Source organism: Heloderma suspectum, chromosome 7 (genome assembly GCF_057233095.1).
Source record: "Heloderma suspectum isolate Gila_16-S chromosome 7, 16-S_ref, whole genome shotgun sequence".
NCBI classification, from domain to species: domain Eukaryota; kingdom Metazoa; phylum Chordata; class Lepidosauria; order Squamata; family Helodermatidae; genus Heloderma; species Heloderma suspectum.
The window spans coordinates 52,758,211-52,779,041 of NC_139464.1; the positions used below are offsets into that span (position 1 = coordinate 52,758,211).

Here is a 20,831-nt window from a genome sequence, read left to right on the forward strand (position 1 = left end):
AAGTATTGTAAAAATAGATTTCATTACACTATTAACATTTCAAACAAAAAATCCAAATGGAATTTAGGCACAAATACATTCTGTCCCATACAAAGTAGCTGAGAGCACACACAGAAGACTGAAGGCTAGGCAAACCATCCTGAGCATTCATTCATTTCTTGCTCTTCAATGGGTTCCAGGCAGTGTGAAGCTGACCTAATACCACATTATTCAGATTAGATTCTAATGGGGTAATGCACCAGCTGTAAGCATATAAACACAGGTGCACTGAAAACAGACTGCTACCACCACAATCTTCTCATTGATCTAACATCATAATTGGCACTGGATGCAATTGCGCTGTTGTAATTAGGTGTATCTCTAAGACTGATGCTTTTGAGAGAGTTTCTCCCATGGCTGTAGAACACCGGATTTAAGCAAGTCATAGTCTTGGGCTGTCCTTGTGATTCATGCTTTCTTTTTTCCTCCACTCCTTTGTTTCTTCTTATTCCACTTACATCTCATCACGGTTCAAAGGAAAAGCAAAGTGGTTGAGTAGCAGAAGACACAAATAGGGGTATGATAGGAAGTGAGGAAAACAAGAGTAAATAGATTATTTTTCCTTATGGTCACCCGTTTCTGATACTGTTCTCTAGAATTCTAGAGCCATCCTCTAGGATTCACTTGAAGTTTTAGGTATGCAACTCTGCATTTCAGATGGGATTTGCTGTAGCCCAGAATATTTCTGAATCTAACATAAATGAAAAGGCTCGACAAGTTTTTTGGACTTTTGCTTCTAGGTTATGGCTGAAAAATTAAGATTTGTTTTATGAGATGAATGTTATTTTAAGATAAACATGTTGTACATGTTTCTGTTTACTTTCTATTGTTTATACATTCCATATCTGAGCAGAATTTTGAAACATGGAAGCAATGTATTTGGCTTACATAATTACAATATATTAGCTCCAGTTCTGAAAACGATTGATAGAGAGTGTGACATTAATTTTTCATCATCTATATCAATATATATATCAATATATATATATATATATATATATATATTAATCTGCATATTCAGCTCAAGAGGGACTAATGGCACGATGAGGTCAGAATTCCGACCAGCGGGGGGAGGGGGAACATGTTGGAGGTGTGGTGGTGGGTGGAGAGAGAGTGGTCATGAATCCAAAGGATCCATAGCTCACTCAGCCTCCAACCATGACCCTAACATGGACGGGAATTTAAACCAGCTCTGAGGTTGGTATAGATGGGTTCTCTCCCATTCCTTGAAATAGGAGGGAATATTTTCTTATGGTTGGAAATAACCCAGGGGAGAGGGAAAAACCATTCCTTCTGCCCTGCCTGCAAGAGTCCATCAGGGCTTTGAATAGATCAGAGCCTCTGAGATTGGAGTGCTCCATCCTCCAGACCCTCTTCCCTTTAAGACTGAGCTCCAAGTCTCCTTGCGCTGGTAAAGCCCCAAGATATCCCAGTATAAAAACACCCAGAAAAACAAGCAGCTCTGATCTTTTTAGATGCAGAGAAAGCATTTGATAATCTCAACTGGAAATTTTTAATTAAGACTTTAGAAGAACTGGACTTTGGAGAAAACTTTATAAAATGGGTGAAATCGGTATATACTGATCAAAAGGCTCAAATAATTATAAATGGGAATTTGACTAAACCTTGTGAGATACAAAGAGGAACAAGACAAGGTTGCCCATTGTCACCACTACTGTTTATATTGGTTTTAGAATTATTGAACAGAGATATAAGACAAGATGATTGAATTACAGGAATAAAGATTAAAAAGGAGAAATATAAGCTGAGGGCTTTTGCAGATGACTTGGTGTTTATGTTGGAAGAACCTTTAAAGGGAATTGAAATTTTAATGAAAAAAATTAAAAGAATTTGGAGCAGTGGCAGGGTTCAAAGTTAATAAACAGAAAACAAAAATTTTAACAAAGAATATGAATGTTCAAGAAAAAAAAAGTTGATGGATAAGACTGGCTTCCAAATTGAAAAGAAAGTAAAATATTTGCGAGTCTTTTTGACAAATATGAATTGTACGCTTTTGCAAAATAATTATGTTAAAGCGCGGAATGAAATTAAACAAGACCTATTAAAATGGGAAAAATTACAACTATCACTTTTGGGAAGAATTGCAATGATCAAAATGAGTGTATTACCTACAATGTTATTTTTGTTTCAAATGATACCCATTATTACATCGGATTTATCTTTTAAGCAGTGGCAGAGAGATATAACGAAGTTTATATGGCAAGCAAAAAAACCAAGAATAAAAATAAAAAATTTTACAAGAAAAGGAAAGAGGTGGCTTGGGATTATCAGATTTTAAAACCTGTTTTTCTGCCTGCTGCTTGATATGGATGAAGGAATGGGTGACATTGAAAAATAGAAGACTTTTAGAACTAGAAGGACATGAATTGAGATATGGGTGGCATGGTTATTTGTGGTATGATAAAACAAAAGTGAATGTAGATTTTAATAATCATTATATAAGAAGGGCTATATTAAGAATTTGGAATAAATATAAATTAAGGTTCTATCAAAAAATACCACATTGGATATTTTCACAAGAACCAATGCATAGAAGAGAATTTGATAGCACGCATAAATGGATAAGCTATAATGATTTAGTGGAACTGTCACAAGGGGAATATAAGTTAAAATCAAGGGAAAGCTTATTGGAAGAAGGTCATGTATGTCAGTGGTCTTCATACTTGCAAATTAAAGAAAGGTTTAAAATAGATGAGAAAAATGCTGGATTTGAACAAACAGAATCTGAGTTTGAAACAGCACTGTGTACAAATGATGAACATATTATTGCTAAACTGTATAAATTACTGTTACGGTATGAGACAGAGGATGAACAAGTAAAAGATTGTATGATAAAATGGGCACAAAATGTTGGTCATAATACATCAATGGAAGAGTGGGAAAGTATGTGGGGAAAAGATTTAAAATTTACTTTATGTACAAGTCTTAAAGAGAACTTTTATAAGATGATGTATAGATGGCATATATCACCGTTTAAATTGTCTAAAATGTATAAAGGTGTTTCTGGAAAATGTTGGAAATGTGAAGATCAAGAGGGAACATTTTATCATTTATGGTGGACTTGTAAAAAAGCTAAAACATTTTGGAAACAAATACAGTCTTTAGCTCAAAGAATATTAAAGACTACTATAGAATTAAAGCCAGAAACTTTTTTATTGGGACTAACAGATAAACATGTAAAAGAGAAGGGGGGAACCCTCTTTCTCTGCACGACAACGACTGCAAGGTTATTGTATGCACAAAAGTGGAAGAATGAAACAATACCAACTGTGAGCGAGTGGATCATGAAAATGATGGAGCTGGCAGAGATGGCAAAACTTACTATTATAATTAAAGAAGGATCAGCAACTAAATTTATGTTAGACTGCAAACCTTTTATAGAATTTGTACAAGAAATAGAGAAAAATGAATCTATGTATGTGGATTTTGAACTCTGAGATGGTTAATTCTTTTGTTGTTGTTGTTGTTGTTGTTAAAATTAGGAGAGAAATGAGATAATGTCTGCGAACTCAATGTATGATATACAACTAAGATAAGAACTAGAGAATAATAATAAGCATTTGTTGTGTAAGGGGAGCCAAAGATAGATATCTTACAATATTAAGAGATGTTTTAGTGTATGTGTATTGTGTGTTTATGTTGTTGTGTTTTGTTTTTCTTTTTTTTTAAGAAAAATAAAAATTATTATACCAAAAAAAAAAAACACAACAAAAAACAACAAAATATCCCAGTATAGTGGATCTACAACAGTGTTGCAACATAAGCAGTATACCACCAGCACAAGATGCATAAATGGACAGACTTGGAGGTGGGGCAGGGAGAAACATGGCTAAATTGGAATACTAGGCTCACTCAGAAATCAACATCACCTCCAGCGACAGCATAACATTATGCCTCAAAAGAGGTGGTATAAGTTAAAATACTCTCATTGAAACTAATAGATAGCTCTAGATAGCTGACCACCACCTCATGTAATACTTTTTTTTCTCAGAACCTTTATAAGTACTCCTTATGAACTACAAATACAAACACAACCTCAATTATAATCTTGCAAGTGGGGCTGGAAGGACAGGACATCCCACACAGGTAAATAAGAGAAGGCAGAACTCCCCCAGGTGGAGGGTATGGCTCATAGTAGGACTCCTACATATCAAACTCCTGCACATCTCCAACTACCACTATCTCTACGATATGAGGAAACAATGCTGGCTACACAACCCTCCCGCCTCAATTAGGCTGGTAATAGCAATATCTCCTACACAGAAGTGTATACACTGTACAGAAAGGAAGGATCCTGTTCAACAGGGATCCCCTTTGCCATAAACCACAGAGAATGAGGGGGTGCACAGGCAGGCCGTTTACCACTGCGGGGGAGGGGGGCTGGTGAAGAGTCTTCCTGATGCAAGCTTGTTTGCCAAAGGCAAATTCCAAAAGATAGCCGTGTCGTGGCTTCTCCCCAATACCCCAGTGTAACCGTCCATAGATCTCCCTTTTGAGTCCACCAGCGCTTGCAGTACCATGCTGTAAAAGCATTTCCGGTTGTAGAACTCCTCACCCCTTCCTGGCAAGGCTAAGATGCGCATGTTCGAAGAAACCCAGATCATGGAAACCCCTCATGTTCTTACTCTTGTCCCCCCTCCCCTTTATGACAGATGCAGCGCGAGCTGACTCCTGCAATGGTTGTGTAGAGGGATCCTGTGAGAGGAGAATTTGTCATCCGCCTCCTCTGTGGGATCCATGGTGCACTATGGCAAGAAAATGTTTCTAGAATGCAAACTTTGCAACTGGCAAAATACCCGCAGCAACCATTTCTGGGTGGAATAATAGCCCTCCCACACATATACACTGTTAAGGCCATGACGGGGGAGGACAGATTAGGGCTTGAGAGGCATCAGTGGGAACATTTCACCAAACAGCGGATGGTGTTAATATCAGTATCTATCTGTCGCACAACTGTGATGAAATTTTACATATGACTCCGTGTTAAGGGATTGCAACACCTAAATGTGAAAAAGATGCAAAAGTTTTTTTTTTCATGAAATGAGAGGATTTCTCCCCCAGATAAGTCTTTTGGGAATCCTTGCTGGGTGGGGGCAGAGGAATGTTGACTTGAAGATGGCAGGATAACAAGCTCGTTCAAGGTTGCTAAGCGGATTACACGCAACTGGTGCACTTGGGCAACAAACAACTACTTTGCTAACATGTGCACCGGCAACAGAGCGTGGGAGGTGAGGGAGGAGATGCCCAAAGAAGGAGGGATGGTGCAGAGTTGCTAGGCAGAGTTCAGGAACCAACATCGGTCACGAGGAGAGGAACGGCTGCATGTGTGCACTAAGGCAGGCTGACATAGACATAGAATCATAGGGTTGGAAGGGGCCTACAAGACCATCGAGTCCAACCCCCTGCTTAATGCAGGAAGCCTGATTCCCACGTGGTCTCCCACCCAAATACTAACCAGGGCTGACCCTGCGTAGCTTCTGAGATCGGACGAGATTAGGCGCATCCAGCCCTTTGCTCGCTATCATGCAGCTGTTCTGCCACTGTGCAGATTGGTCCATTCAATGCATTTCTAATACAACAGAGAGTGAATATGCTACACTGCAATTAGTAAGAAGCAGCAGTTGCCATGGATGCTGTGGCGTCTATTTATTATCTCTGTATGCCCTGGCCATGAGCTTCCAAGACTTAGAGGTGCCGAGAAAGTGATAAGTCAGATCCAGGTTTGCTTACAAGGAAATTTTTATTGCGTACTTACAGCACACAGGCATATCCAATGGTTGGATCAGACAACACTCTGAACCAAGAACTCTGCTACAAGAAGGCTTTTATATCATACATGTTGTTCATGTATAGCAGTGAGATAATATGACAGGTGCAAGCATTAATCATGTGTGTTAAAGCTTATCTACAACTCTCTCAGCATAGCCTAGCAGTGCTTAATAACATATTTGGCAGAAGCAAGACTATCATAATTTTCTCAGCACTGGCACCTGTAGCTTTAAGATAAACAGAGCTATACTCTCAGGCACATCCTAGACTCTGACAAATGGTGCCAGAGCCCATTAGCTGTAGAATGTGCTGAAGGCGCACTATACCAGCCTTTGACTCATCTTATGAGCGGGAGGCCCAACTGCAAGGGATTGCAGCTAATAATGAACCAAAGCAGAGAGCATTATGGGTCTCTAAGCATCTCTCAAAATACTATTAGCTTGCTTACAGGCCTGGGAGCCTACAATCTCCTGTTCCTACAGTTATTGTTTTTCTTCTACTTTACTGCTAGGAATGCACAGATTGCAACTACATTTTGCTGATGTAATGGTGATATTACCAGCTGTCAGGATCACAGGATTATAATTCCCTTTGCCATTTAATTATTATGAGGTCCTTGGAAAACCACAAGATTGTTGCAATTATGCAACTTCTCCAAATTTAACAAATCTTCACTTGTTTTAGAACATCATATCCTGACATATTGCCTTGGTGTCTCTTATTTCAGAAATTTTGGTCTGGTAGCTTTTAAACTTAAATATTTTTAATATTTTAATAAGATCACTTTCCACCTTAATATCAATATATTTGGTATAAAACAGCAATGTGGACATTTGATTTCTCTATTGGGGGAGGGGAGTCATTCTAAAAAGCCTTTTGGTCATATACGAAGTAGAAATTAAGTTCTAGTTCAACCAATCCATCAAGAGAGCAGCCATCCAAGCAGGTTTTGAATCCATTTAGCTATATAGCTTTCTGCTGCTCACCAACCTAACTGGTTCATCATTCCAGCAGGAGTATCAGAGGGCAGACATGTACACCTTCTGGAGGTAACACAATGGACCAGTCATGACAGTGGCATTCTTTTACCTTACTAGCCTAGCACAGCTCAAGTATCAAAGAGTACATGACTAAAACAGGGGTGCATAACCCACATTTCGTGGGCTACATGTGGGCCTCCACCACTCCCTGTGGACCAGGTGCTAAATCTCCCCCTTCCTCCAATAAGCCGAAAGCAGCCAGGATCTGTTTTCTCACTGCTACTAGTGGCAAGAAAGCATAGATCCTGGTCAAGGCCAATTGGGAGGGGAGGAGGCTAAACCTCCCCGTCCCCCAGCAACCCTGAATTTGCCAGGTTGCTTTCCCACAGCTAATGGGAATGAGAACACAGCGATCCCCCGCAACCCTTGAAGCAGCATGTCTATGTGTGCATATGTGTGCGTGCGCGCGTGTGTGTGTGAACAGATGTATAGCCCCTGGCCCCACAGCCAACACCAAATGCTGAAAAAACTGCACTCCCAGACTAAAGGGAAAATATTAAAGATTAAAACTACTTCTTTAACTTAACTGAATATTATTGTAATGTATCAGTATTATCAGACTTAAGTTATTTTATGACTGCTTACTATATGAGATAGTATCCTCCTTAATATCTCACATGATTTAACACTAAACAAACAGTAGATATATTTATAGGTCTGTATGTGGGCACGTGTACAAGGCAACTTAAAAAGGAAACACTGAAAATAAATTCAATATTGAAGAAAAGCTAATAATCCTCATTACAACCTCTCATTTGAAGAGCAATGCTGCCTGCACACCAGCAGGACCCACCGCTAGCACTCCTAAAGCAAATGAAAACAAGCCAAAACACTCATTTCTGGAAGAGAACAGTTCAGCAGGACTAACAGAAGGGAGCTCCACTGACCTGTCCCATTCTGGAAACAAGGGTTTTGCATCTAGAAAGCACTAGCAGTGCATCCCAGTGGCCCAACACAAACAGCAGAGGCCCAGCAGCAGTACTGGATACTGCCCAGTATTCCTAATACATCCCAATATTCTGTTATACTGCACTGTGATAGTCAACTAACGTAGCATTTTACATATTCATAACCTAGTTACATTTTAAATTTATTTATTATTAAATTTATTATTAAATTTATTAATCGCCCATCTGGCTGGTCACCCAGCCACTCTGTAGCTGTATATATAGCTATACTTGGCTTAAACAGCTGCTTTGCAATTGATTTTTTCAAGTATCTTTCCATACAGATACCAGCAAAAAATACATATCTACATTTATTTAAGCCGTGTCTTAGGTTCCTATCAAGAACATAGTCTTACAAAGGCAGCTTACACAATAAAAACAAAGATGGAATTCAGATATATCTGTATTACTTAAGATTATCAAATCATTTTTATAAATAATAAAATGCTTTATAGGTAACTTACGTTTCCTTACCAATTCTCATTTTGACTTTTGCCAGTACTCTGATATGTGGCAGGTATATGTTTTTCATAGGTTCCCTTAGAGTTGTCAGTGTAGGGTCTTCTGCATGTTGTTCAAGTGATTGTCCCAAAATAAATAACTGTTGGCAAACGTAGTTTAATGATACAAATAATTTATCATTCCCTCTACTTCCAGTTCAAGCATTCCTGTACTTGTGAAGCTGGAGTTAAAATAGCACCACCCATGCACAATATATAGTAGCAGACTTAAGACAACCAAAAGACTTGCAGTTACCCAAAACTCTTTAGGAAAAGACCTAAGGGGGAAAACCCCAAAACCACCCTCCTAAGGCGGGGGGGGGGGGAGAATCCCTCCAGGAACATGGAATGCTTTCTTAAAAAGAAGGGAAATTTGGCCCCTTTTTGCCACACCACCAAATTTCAGCACCAAATTTAGTGGCAGTGAAACAGCAGGGGGAGGCCACACGCGGTCCACAGGCCATGGGTTGCCCATCTGTGCTGTAGATAGAACAGTGTGGTGTAACGAACAGAGTGGAAAATTTAGATTAGGGAGGCCTAGTTCAAATCCCATGAAGCTCACAGGGTGGTCTTGAAAAATCAGTATCTCCCAAGCCTAACCTATCTTGCAGAGTTGTAGTGAGAATAATTTGCAAAGGCCCATACACTGCCTTGGGCTCCATGGAGGAAGAGAAGAATACGAATGTGATATGATTACACTCACCTGTTTAACGACAAGTGTATGTGCTAGAATTAATAAATTCACTTGATCAGTTTTAGCAGTGGAATGTCCTGAACCACCCTCTGCTTGTGTTCTCATTATGTCAGCTAGCAGAAGCATACTTTGCACTAACGTTAAAGAAGCTGGCGGAGAAATTAGTGTCTTTTCTTCAAGTAACCTGATTATATCCTGTATGAATGTAAGAAAATACAACATTATATTTATATTTACATTTCTCGAATTCTGTTATAATAGATCCTTCTTCTGAATTTACCCTACCTTCTGCTCCATCCTCTAGCCTACTACTATCCATGCTTTACAGGGGACAATGCAGAGATCCTTGTATGCAGTGGTGTGCATGCAGGGATCTGTGGATTGCAGCACTAAATCAAAATTGGCATTAGAAGAGGGACAGAACAAGGTATCTCTGTCCTCATCTTAAAACCATGAACAGGGAAACAGCATCAGAACAATGCAGTTGCTATTCTCCCAAATCAAGTTTGAATAGTGGGATGGTAGCAGCGGGGGTGGGTGCAATTAATGCACAAATCCAATGTGGCTAACTTAGGGTCCTCTTTCAGGGGAATTCAGCCCATCGATGTCTTTGGTCAGAATCCTGTCTTTGCACATCTATCCAGGAATCTTAAGCCCCATAGGCAGCCCAGTCTACTAGTGAGAATCACTCACCGTAGATCATTTTATATCTAGACAACTAAATAAAACAAAGCTATGAATTGTGTCAGAATTAATTAGCTTCCACAGCAATTTTACTAGCAAAAAGTTAATTATTCACATTTGTGTCCAGACCTGTAAACAAAGCTTAATGTCAGCCACTGGTTGTTTTTCTTGCAGGCCGAGCATAACAGCTTGCATTGTAATTTCAGCAAGTGTCTCAACATCATTGAATGCCTCTGCTTCCTGTTGTACCTCACTGATCAGACATGAACACTCAGTCAATTCATTTTCTTAAAGAAAAAATAACAGTACACCTCTATCAGTATATACCATACATTCCCAAATACCAGCATATACAACTAAAATATTTCTTATTTACGTCTATAGCATTTCTAATATGCAAATTGCTCTACAATTTCTTTGTAACACCGACAAAATTGAGAAAGATCGTATGAGCCTTACATTGCCTTCACTATAGTGACTTGGAGCGCAGTCTCTCCCCACTCCCCTATTGCTGACCGGAAGGGGTTAGCATGGCATGCTGGTGCCTTTCCACCAGCTGTCATCTGTGGAGAGGAGCACCACAGGGTGTTCTTCATGGCAGAGGTCCCCACTGCTGCCCACAGTTCCTCCACTGATGGTAGCAGGCAGAAAAGTCTCAGATGGGAAACTCCTCAGATGAATTGGGGAGAAGCTGGTTTTATATCTGCTGGACCTAAAGCCACTATGCTCCCCCAGACTGGCCTGATCCCAGCTAGTCAGCTGCGCCACTCTGGCACTGGCATAGCCAATTTCTCCCCTTTCTGTCAATGGGGGGTGGGGGGAATTTTAAATACACAGATCTGCTGGGCTGACCAGCCAGGCAAAACCACCCCCTCCACCTATTGCCTTGGCCAGCACAAGCTGGCAAGACTGGGGAAAAGACAGTGGATCTTCCTTATTGCTCCTTACATGCCTCAGTCAGCATTGCTCTACCCGTGCAGATCTGCAATGCTATCTAATGCCTGAACATGTAGGTACAAAAGGGGATACAATTTTTATTTCTATTAATACACCTTTACGTACAGCACTAGCAAGATGCAGCTAGACCAAGTGCTACCTAAGAGGGAAGAACCTTTCTGAACAAGGTAGTCATCATCACAGTGAAGGTGGCTTAGGGTGCACAAACATAGTAGAGGATTAACACTAGTAGATTTGGATTAAATATTACCTTTCATTGTTTCAATGCCTCGTGCCTGTGCTGTAATTGCAGTCACTAATGCCAAACGACATCTGAGCCATATATGTATATTCATATGTTCTTGTGCTGTTACATTGTGAAGTAGTTTGGAATCCTCAGTATAAATCCATTCATGACTTGCCTAAAACTCATAAGAAAAGCCACTTGGAAAATAAACTAATAGGTACATTGCTCAATCGTCCTGTGATAATGTAAACATACAGAAAAATATTTTTAAAGATCTAGTACATATATACAATTAGGGCACAATCCTATGCAGATAGGCGGCCACCTCTGAACTCAGAGGCGACCACCTTTCCAATGCAGGGCAGGAAAAGCATGGAGGGGATCCTTCCCTCCGTGCTCCTCCTGCCCTGCATTTGCCGCTAGACAGCTGATTTCGGCTGTCTAGCCGTGGGAGGGCAGAGTGTGGGAGGAGGCTGCCTTACAACACATAGCATGTGTCGTACAGGCATTTCTGCCCTCCCTGCCCCAGAACGCCCCCCAGAATGCCCCGTTTTGGTCACTCCGCACTCCTCTTGTGATGGGGGGAAGGTCAGTTCTCCGGGAACCGACCTCGGAGTGCAGGCTCCGAGGTCGGTTCACAGAAAATCAGATATCCTATGGCCGTCTAGCCGCTGACTCGCAACCATAGGATTGCTCTCTTATTTATTTAAAAGTTTGTTCTGTTTCTAGTTGAACTGGTTATGTGGATTATGGTGTACCATATATGTTACTTCAGTATTAATCTAAAGCCTAATAGAAGTCATAATATATAAGAATTATAGAAAACCATTTTGAATTCTGACTGTAACTTCAATGACTTGTGTTGTTACTTTACATCATAAACTGGTCAACTAAAAGTTATAACATATACCTCATCTGTTTTTTCTGTGTGTTTTGGTAAGTTAGATGCCTTCTTGAAAATATTTGCATCCTGAAGAAGTTTTATTGCAGAAAAGGCCAAAGCAGCACTGTGATAAACAAACAAGATTAAGCATTAAAAAGTTTACATATTTTATATTTTCATGCAATAATTCTAGTACCCACATCAGCTGTAATTAATTGCATTTTGATTAGCTTATGCAAAAAAGGTATATAACCTGCGGATGTTTTTAATATACTTACAGCTAACATTTCAAGTCTAATTTAATATTTTAAGACTAATGCAGTCACGTGTGACTTGGCATTAGTTTTGCTGATGTATAGATTTCCCAGACTTGAGCCATTCAAAATGAAATATTCTAGGGTGATAACGACTTTTTAGGATTGGAAAGTTTACTATAATTTATCACAGTGATATACAACATCATTAAGAGAGCAGGAAATAGCATTTTGCATAGTGCCTGAAACTATTTTGTTGAATGATTTTACTAGGAAGGATGGACATTTTATAAGGTCTGCAGTGTAGTTTATTAAGTGCGCAGTCCAATCAGTGATTGGAAGCCCCTGAACCTGGAGGCTTCTGATCATCCAGTGTAGACCAGGAGGAGTGGCAGAGGAGATCAGGGCCCTCCAACCTTGAAGGGGGAAATCTGCACTATCCTATGGCCCCCTCAGACAATGCCTAGAGGACACAGGATTGGTCTCTTGGCAAAACTTAACAGAGTATGTTTAAATGTGAGAAAATAAATGAGCACAAACTTATAAACATTTATTTATAAACATTTATAAACAATTGTGCTGCGGCAAGTTGAAATAAGCCTTTTTATTTACCTGAATGCTGTTTGAAGTCTCTGTTCAGCAACAGCTGCAAGTTGAAGCTTCGCTTCAATGACAACCTCTAATTCTGAAGCTGAACACGCATAAAGCAGTGCGCCATATTTATTTTGTATGGTTTCAAGAACTAAATTAATCCTTTCTTCAGCTTCTTCCAATAAAATTCCCTAAAATAATAAAAAGTAAATCATTGACCAGTTAATAAAGAATTAATGAAAAGTTGGTTTTTAAAAACTTAAAGTCTTTTTAGTTATAATCAAAGAGCACAATGAAGAAAAGAGGTGTGCATTCCACACTTGAATCAACAGGACTTAAATGCTACAGGTTTGGGTTATGGAAAGTTTTACAGTTAAATCCTGGACATTGGTTGCACAACATCTGGTTCTTTAAACACACCAATTTTTTTCCCATACTTCGTATAAGTTTGTAGGCCACAATAACCAATGTTGACCCACAGTGAAGCTATAATTATTTCTTGTTTAGCACTTGATTCTTAATAGATGAAGTTGTAATTCATTAAAAGAATGCATGATCTCCATCACTGGATATCAAGATCTTTGCATTTTACTCCACTGTACTTAAGCATGGAGTCAATCTCTAGCTCTCAATCCACTGCTTGGGAGCCAGTTTCGTTATGTTCTTACATGGGAATTTAAACCACAGAATGAAACCGACTATGTTTCAGCCTTGGTTTACACTCAACCAAGGTGTGATGCAATACTGAGGATCTACGAGCTGAGACGCTATAGGATTTGATGGAAGCCCCACTATGCCAGCAGAATACCACCCCCACAACAGCAGTACAGGCAGATCCCTTCAGATATGCCAGCAAATATATCCTAGTGGAATGACTAAAACAGGGCAGAGTTGTGGGCAGGCCATGCACTTACACCAGATCCTCTATACCTCTTCAATCCACCCCCACTGATGACACAACCGGAAACTCTGGTTTGTTTCTCTCCCAGATAGCAAAGGATTGGGGCAGAGGTTTGGAGCAAGGAGAAAGGAGCAGGTTGTAGGGAAAGCTATTCTAAGGGGAAGGGGATGGTGCTCCAGCTATTCTGGCATTCACCCACTGAAGCTTGCAGGCAGGAGTCTACCAAAGGTTTGGACCGTTATGCATTTCAGTCTATACAATTTTTGGTGTCTCTTGCCTATGAAAACCTCCAAACCCACTGGCAGGGCTACCCAATGCAATATCACCCTGTGTTTTTAAGTCAACTTCTCTATAGAGAGTCTTGAGCACAAGGGGGTTGGGGTTGGGATAAGAGACACCAGAAATGCACCACTTTAAAGAGGGCTGCAATCCTTGCCAAACACGCAAGCTGCACAAAGGCTCCAACAAAAAGCAAGTTACAAAATTAGATCCTAAACACACACATAAAAGGGGGGGGAGGAGTGGAGGCTACCCTTTGTAGAAAAACCTCCAACAGCAATATACCTTTCCCTGGGTTGAAGCTAGCAAGCATTGCAACTCCTGGTTTCAAGAGAAATGGAAAGAACGGTTTCCCTTTTAAAATGAGGTTTGTGTTTGCACAGGGGCAATGCACTGATCTCTCCTGCCAAGCTACTGACTAACAAAGTGGGCAAAGCTGGGTTGGGGCAGAGCTAGGCAGAACTCCAGTATCCACTACCTGGGTTAGGGTTCATTTGCCCAGTAGTAGCAGGATGTTGAGTTCGCCTTTCTCCTTGGGAAATTGACCTAGAGCTCTTCCTGGGAGCAAGCTCCTCCAAGTAGAGGCAGAGTCCTGTGGTAGGAATTCCCTCTGATGCACATCCACACAACCATGGATGGCCACCGATTCTCCTCAGAAAATCAGTGACCTTTTGCAACTAAAATCCTAAATATTTATACTTTTTACACAAAAGAATTGAGGTCACAACCAGTATGACAATTCTGTTCAAACTTGCTTCTTTTACTGGGAATGGCAATGCCCCCACCCCCCTGAAACAAACACCCTGATGTCTCTTCCTCCTGCATAACTAAAGAGGGTGCTCGGTGTGGATGGCTGTCTCCCTACACTTGTTAAGGAAATGGGATTGCAACAATTGGAGCACATTGCAAGTTGTTGTCCAGGTTCTGAAAAGATATCACTCTACGTATCAAGTGCACACATTCTTATGTAATTTTGCCCCCTAACCTTGCCTTTTTGGAAGTCTGATTAGAAACTGATAGTACTTGTTCTAGTCATGCGTACATGACAGATCTGCATAGGATTATTCTCTGTCTGTGTTTTCCCACCTCGATGAGGGTGAAAGCATCCAGCCTATTAGCTGGTTCATAACTGTTACATATGAAGCAGCCCCATGCATGGATGGCATGGGACTTCATCACCAGCTCACCTCCTGATTGGTGGGTACTGGTGGAATTTCCAGGGAAATTGGAGATGTGTCTGTCAGTTTTCTGTGCTATGTTTTTTCCCTTCCTTCCAGACTAAGCATGTTTTAAATATAGCTAACTTCCTGTTGGCGTAGCACTGGCATGTCTCCAGTCCCAGTGTAATATAAGTGTACGATTGTTCTACCTGTCAAATTACAGTAAAGAAACCAACAGCCTAAAATAATAGGTTCTTTAATATATTTGGAATAAATTGCTTCTTACAACACATAAAAATATTGTAATTAATTGTGAACTATATATGTTCATATATTAAATAATATTTAATATTATTTATTAAATTTATTATTTATTAATAATAATATTATTATTATTACTATTACCTTTAGCATAGCCATATTCAAGGTATCTTTGTTTCTTTCAAGTTCCACAACCATGACAATTGGTTCTCTCTTTGCATTTGTAAATGCTGAAGCTTGTATAAAACCTTTGTAAAAATAAAGTACATTGTCAAATCTGAGGCAATTAAACAATGCAAAGTTGTACTGAAAACAATTCACTGGGTCCTTACCTATAAGTAGTTCTTCTTGAATTAAGTCTTGTGCAACTCCAGAATGCATGAACTATTCTCATCTATCAGTGCTATGTAATGGCCTGGCTGAATGTCAGAGACTTTCATCAATATGCTGTCCATGTGAAAGGATGGAACTCTGATGGATTAATTTAGAAGCTTCAAGTCTAAAATAAGTCTTCTCCCCGATTTATTTTTGAACACCCCCCCCCCCATAAAATAGATGCCAGCATGCTGCTGAGTGTCTGACATGCATTCTGCAGCTTGAAAATATGCATTTTAGAATGGCCTCTTTTATCAGCTGTTTGATTACCCGTAAGGTGAAAGACTGCCTCAGGACTGACTGGAACTCAATAATATAGCTTCTGGAGATTTAGGACCCAAGAAAGCTGGGGCCAAGCTTATATGGAGCCATGCTTTATGAATTTAGTCACTATTCTGCCTAGTACAAACTGAGGAAATTACCTAATCTGGGGTTCTTCAACTATAGGATGATAAGAGCCACACAGCTCATCCTTCTTCACATAAGATTTAGAAATTACAAGACTTGATCAGCTGGCTGAGAGATAATATTGGACATTTTAAGTGGAAGTGAACCTTTTTGAGGAATTCTGATGCAGAAGATAGAATGATTGGAGGGACAGATTGTGCTCTTCTTCTTTGTTCTGAGTTGAGAGGAATAAGCAGTTTTACACTGAGCTACAACTCTGAACCCCCATCATTTTCATGCCACTGGGACCTGGACCATCTGGATTCTTGGAGCAGATGTGCTGACAATCCAAGGGGAACAATCCATTTTGTCTGTAGCCGTGGAGCTGGTGGCACATAGACCATGATCCTTGGGCAGCTTGTGTGGTTTCAGGACACACAAGGCCAAAGTCTACTCAAGGTGTTTAAAATGAAATGCTAACATTTTCTAACCAAGGCAGAAGATGGGGGAAAGTAGAAGAGCCCCCCCGCCCCCCAATTCCTATGCACTCATGCTGAAAAAAGGCCCAGAAGAGCCGAATAGCCAATATGCAAATGAACATACCCACAAGTCGACATTCAGTTACATGGAACTTCCCTCTCCCTTGTTGTTCCCTGTTCAAGTTTTGTCAAGGCAGCAAAAACAACAGGTAAAAGACCAAGCCTTCCCTCAAACTGTGATCTTTCTTTCCCTACCATTTCTGGACTGATTAGTGGGGAGGTAGGAGAAGTGTTAGACAAGATAATGACTGCAGGGAAGCCATACAGACCAACTGTTACTTGTTTGAATGACCAAAACAAGTTTGTTTGAAAGTGCATGGGAGCTTCTGTTTTGCTAAGCAAGCCAGGAATACTCAGTTTCTGGGTCGTTTCTATGATGTGTGGACCTGGAACTCTGGGTTGTTCAGGGAGAAACAATCCAAACTCTTAACCAGTGGTTTGTTGTTGGGTTAAGACTCTGGGTTGTTAATCCAGACTTCTGGGTTTGGACATCATGGAAGCAACCCAGGAACAGGATGTTTAACAAAGCAGAAGTGGGCAAGCAGGAGGGAGCCAGCACATTCGCTCACTCCCGCACTCTCTCAAACAACCTACAGTTTCTTCTAATCATCTGAACCAAGTCTCAAGAGTCTTTGGGGTGGCTAAAACTGAGTTGGTGGGAGTGGCAGTTTATCTCTTGGCTGCCCTGGCAAATGTGGGATAGTAGTCCATAGGAGTTCCTAGCCAAGACTCCACAAAGAAGAAATTAGAAAACAAAATTAACTATCTGTTGCACAAATAGCCTGTCACTTTCTGATGAGGCAGAAGGAGACAGAAAGACTGCAAGAAGGAGTGGAGCACTCACAGAGGTGGTATTTCTTTTGTTTTATATGTCTGCCTCCTATCCTGAGCTGGGAGTATAGCCCACACATTCTGTCTTGGTTGGCACAGGACATAATTTAAGAAAAATTCAAATAAAGTTGAAACTTCAACTATGTACATGCTAAAATCTTAAATGTTAAAAACAGTGGCCATATCCAGTGAAAGTTAAGCATATATTAAGTTTCTTTCATTTGAATGGGGAAAAATTAAGCTTGGGACTTTAAAAGTCCTTAACTTTAGCAGGACATGACCTTTGTAAACAAACTGTTTTTCAGCAACTAGTAGTAGAAATATTATACTAAGTGAGGCAATAGAATCATGCTAAACACATAATAGCCTTTATTGATCATACTGAGTTGAAATAAAAGTTCCTTATTAAGATTTGTTTAAGTGTTACTAGTACCTTTTAAGAATGCATCTGTGTTTTTGCCTGCCTTTCTTAATGTATCAGTGTCCACACAATATGTTGCTTTCATCACTTTTTCAGGAACACAATTTAATGTTGCAGATAGGCAAATAATGAAATGCATTTTGGCTAACAAGAAGCTATCCAGGATTCGTGGCTCACACAACGAAGTCCAGGAAGAATGCAGAGGCCTGTTAAAAACATCTTCTAATGCCTTTGAAGTTAAAAGGAAATTTCATAAAATATATACACATGCTTCTAAGAAAAGTAGAGTTAATGTAATTTTAAGGAAGATACAAATAATACCACATAATATAGGTATTCTGTAGAAGAAAATTAGTTTATCTTGTCAAAACAGAGTGTCATAACCATCTTTCTCTAAAGCCAAATGTAAACCTAACAAGGTCATATGCAATACAGGTGTCCCATACAGCATCCAGTTTGTTCAAATGGCATTTGCTCACTCAATTCAAAATTTGAGCTACTACTGAACAAAATTTCAAACCAAACTATGTGGTGAAACCCAAAGCAGGCAGGAATGTGAATGCTCCTACCATTATCTATTATAAATGTAGCAAACTTGTTAAATACAGAATTCAACTTGAAGAGCATAACTACTGATTAGTGCAATGTTCACACATTTTAAGTAGCATCTAGTCAGCTGTCAAAGAGGGCTTGTCAAATTCCAGAGTGCTAAGTATCTCCCTCTTGAATTATACTGAGTATACTTTTGTTGTTGTTCAGTCGTTAAGTCGTGACCGACTCTTCGTGACCCCATGGACCATAGCACACCAGGCCTTCCTGTCCTCCGCTCTCTCCCGGAGCGTGATTGCAACAAATGTACAGAGAAATTCCTAAATGTAATTTTGTGTGGAATGCCTCCCAAGTCAGAAGTTGCAACTAGCACAACGCTTAGCAACCCTTGAGGTGCCTCTTATGACCTGGCAGGTACCAGACACCCCAGAAGCCTCTGCAATTATTCAGAGGGCCCCTCTCATTTCATAGAGGGTGCCCACAGTGCTTAGCAGCATGCAAAGTGACACCTGACCTACAAAAAATGACAGGACTCCATGCAGTTACACAGAAGTCTCTGGGGTATCCTCTTAACTGGAAGAAGTGGCTAGCAAGTAGTGTCAACGTAAAGCTGGCCAGACCAAAGGAAGTGCCATTCTCAGACTTCAATTTCACTGCTCACTGCTGCCATTCTACATCATTACAGAGGATTCTAGGATGCTGTCTCATTTGCTAAGAGGGTTCTGTTTGTGTGTGTGTGTGTGTGTGTGTGTGTGTGTGTGTAAGGGGTGTTTCCACTGAAGGTGTACAGGCTTGTGTGATTGGTGATGTCATGTTTAGGGGGATGCACTCCCAAGCAGCACAGCTAAGAAGTCAAATCCACAAGCTGAATAAGTTTTCCTCTACTACCTAAGGACATACTTTCCTTTCTAGATGATCAACCAAAAGAAGAAAAAAAGGTGGAATGTGTATAAATTAGATTAGGCTCGGTCTGAAATACGGCAGTATCCAATGTGACATTACTGCTAATATAAATTACATTATGGTAGCATGAGCAACCTCTGGTACAACACCAATAGTATTCGTAGGTGCAACAGATTTTCCAGGGAATCCTGTCATGCCAGCAAACGCTATCGGCGTTGCACAAGAGGTCGCTTACACTAGTGCAATGTAATTTATGTTAGTGGTAGGATCACACTGAATACTGCTCATAAATTTAGTTGATTAGATATACAACCATTTTCTTACCTGTAAATTCACACTCGTCAAGAGCGGTTGTGATGAATCAAACTTTGCAGAGACCTAAATTTAGTAAAGCATAACAATTAACATTACATAGCAACAAAGCATATAATTCCAAAAGAAATGAGGAACACTGAAATAGTGGTGCAATGACAGAACTTTGTTCTAACTTGGAGCCAAATTAATGAAATGTCCAATTGACTTAATATACTTTTCTGTATCTACACCTATGCTCTGCTTAGCAATCACATCATTATTTCCTTTTGCATTAACTCCCCAACTAATGTTTCTATGGCAGATGCTTGGATGATCATGTTCTGAGAGCAAAAGGAAATGTAACCCTATCATCCAGAGTATATAATCTAACCATTATACAAAGTAGGAAAGATCCAAAGTAGGAGAGACCAAGTCCTGCAAGCCCTCCTCTGGAAAAGTATCTAGCAAGTCCCACCTAAAAGACCACTGCATCAAGCCCAGAACACTTGAGTGTAAGGAATACTCTTTTTCCTGGCACATTACCACATAGAATAAAGTAAGCATTTTTACCGGAAGTTTAGGAACAAGCCTGTAGACAGAAGGTAGTTTCCAGGGGATTTTCTCTCCACGGTTAAGAATACATAGCTCATGGAAAGCATCAGAGAAAAACCCTAAATCTGTAAGCACTTTAATCTAAAAAAAAAGAAGAAGAGTATTATTAATAATTGTTAGTTTATATTAAGGTCCACACTACTGAAAGCTCCACATAATCAGCATTGTTTGAGTAAGGCACATCAGGACATGTGCCCCAAATCTTTGGAGCTGTTCCCTGAATCTTTTGAGCTGCCCCAATAAATCATCTTCCTTAACATGAACAGGAAGAAAAACAGGAGGACAGAAAGGCAAGTAGAAGAAGAAAAAAACACACACCTCAGCAGTTATACTAACAGCAAACAATTTGAGAAGTTCCCTACAAGGATACCACAATGGCAGCCAAAGGAGAACTGAGGGAATAGGCAGGAACCCATTAGGGACATATGAACTGGGATAGCGGGGGAGAGTTCCTGCCAAAAATTCCTCAGCTCTAGAAGTTTCCTGAACAGAAACATATTGGTGATACACAGAGGCTATGAAGGATTTAAGCAGACATTTTATCAATGATCTAAAGGGGTCACCCATAAAAGGCATAGGACCCCAGTTCCAATTTCAGGTAGGAAATCTGTATACTGTGGAAGAATTAAGAAGGGCCGCCCCACTGAGGAACCCTCTTGCCCTTACAACCTAAGACACTATCCAAATGCCACCACTTAAAGCTTGAGAGTGTTA

At 40.1% G+C, this 20,831-nt stretch overlaps 1 protein-coding gene across 1 annotated transcript in view; it reads right to left on the bottom strand.

Moving 5' to 3' along the window:
- CFAP54 (cilia and flagella associated protein 54) overlaps positions 1–20,831 on the bottom strand; it is a 202,841-nt gene that overhangs the window by 53,557 nt on the left and 128,453 nt on the right. The window contains exons 49-58 of the mRNA XM_084810218.1: positions 20,076–20,198; positions 19,536–19,589; positions 17,772–17,988; positions 15,351–15,454; positions 12,627–12,796; positions 11,788–11,884; positions 10,902–11,052; positions 9,824–9,981; positions 9,020–9,205; positions 8,291–8,417 (exon numbers count right to left, since the gene is read on the bottom strand). Of these exons, the coding sequence (XP_084666344.1) occupies positions 8,291–8,417; positions 9,020–9,205; positions 9,824–9,981; positions 10,902–11,052; positions 11,788–11,884; positions 12,627–12,796; positions 15,351–15,454; positions 17,772–17,988; positions 19,536–19,589; positions 20,076–20,198 (1,387 nt within the window). The remainder of the gene's footprint in view (positions 1–8,290; positions 8,418–9,019; positions 9,206–9,823; positions 9,982–10,901; positions 11,053–11,787; positions 11,885–12,626; positions 12,797–15,350; positions 15,455–17,771; positions 17,989–19,535; positions 19,590–20,075; positions 20,199–20,831) is intronic.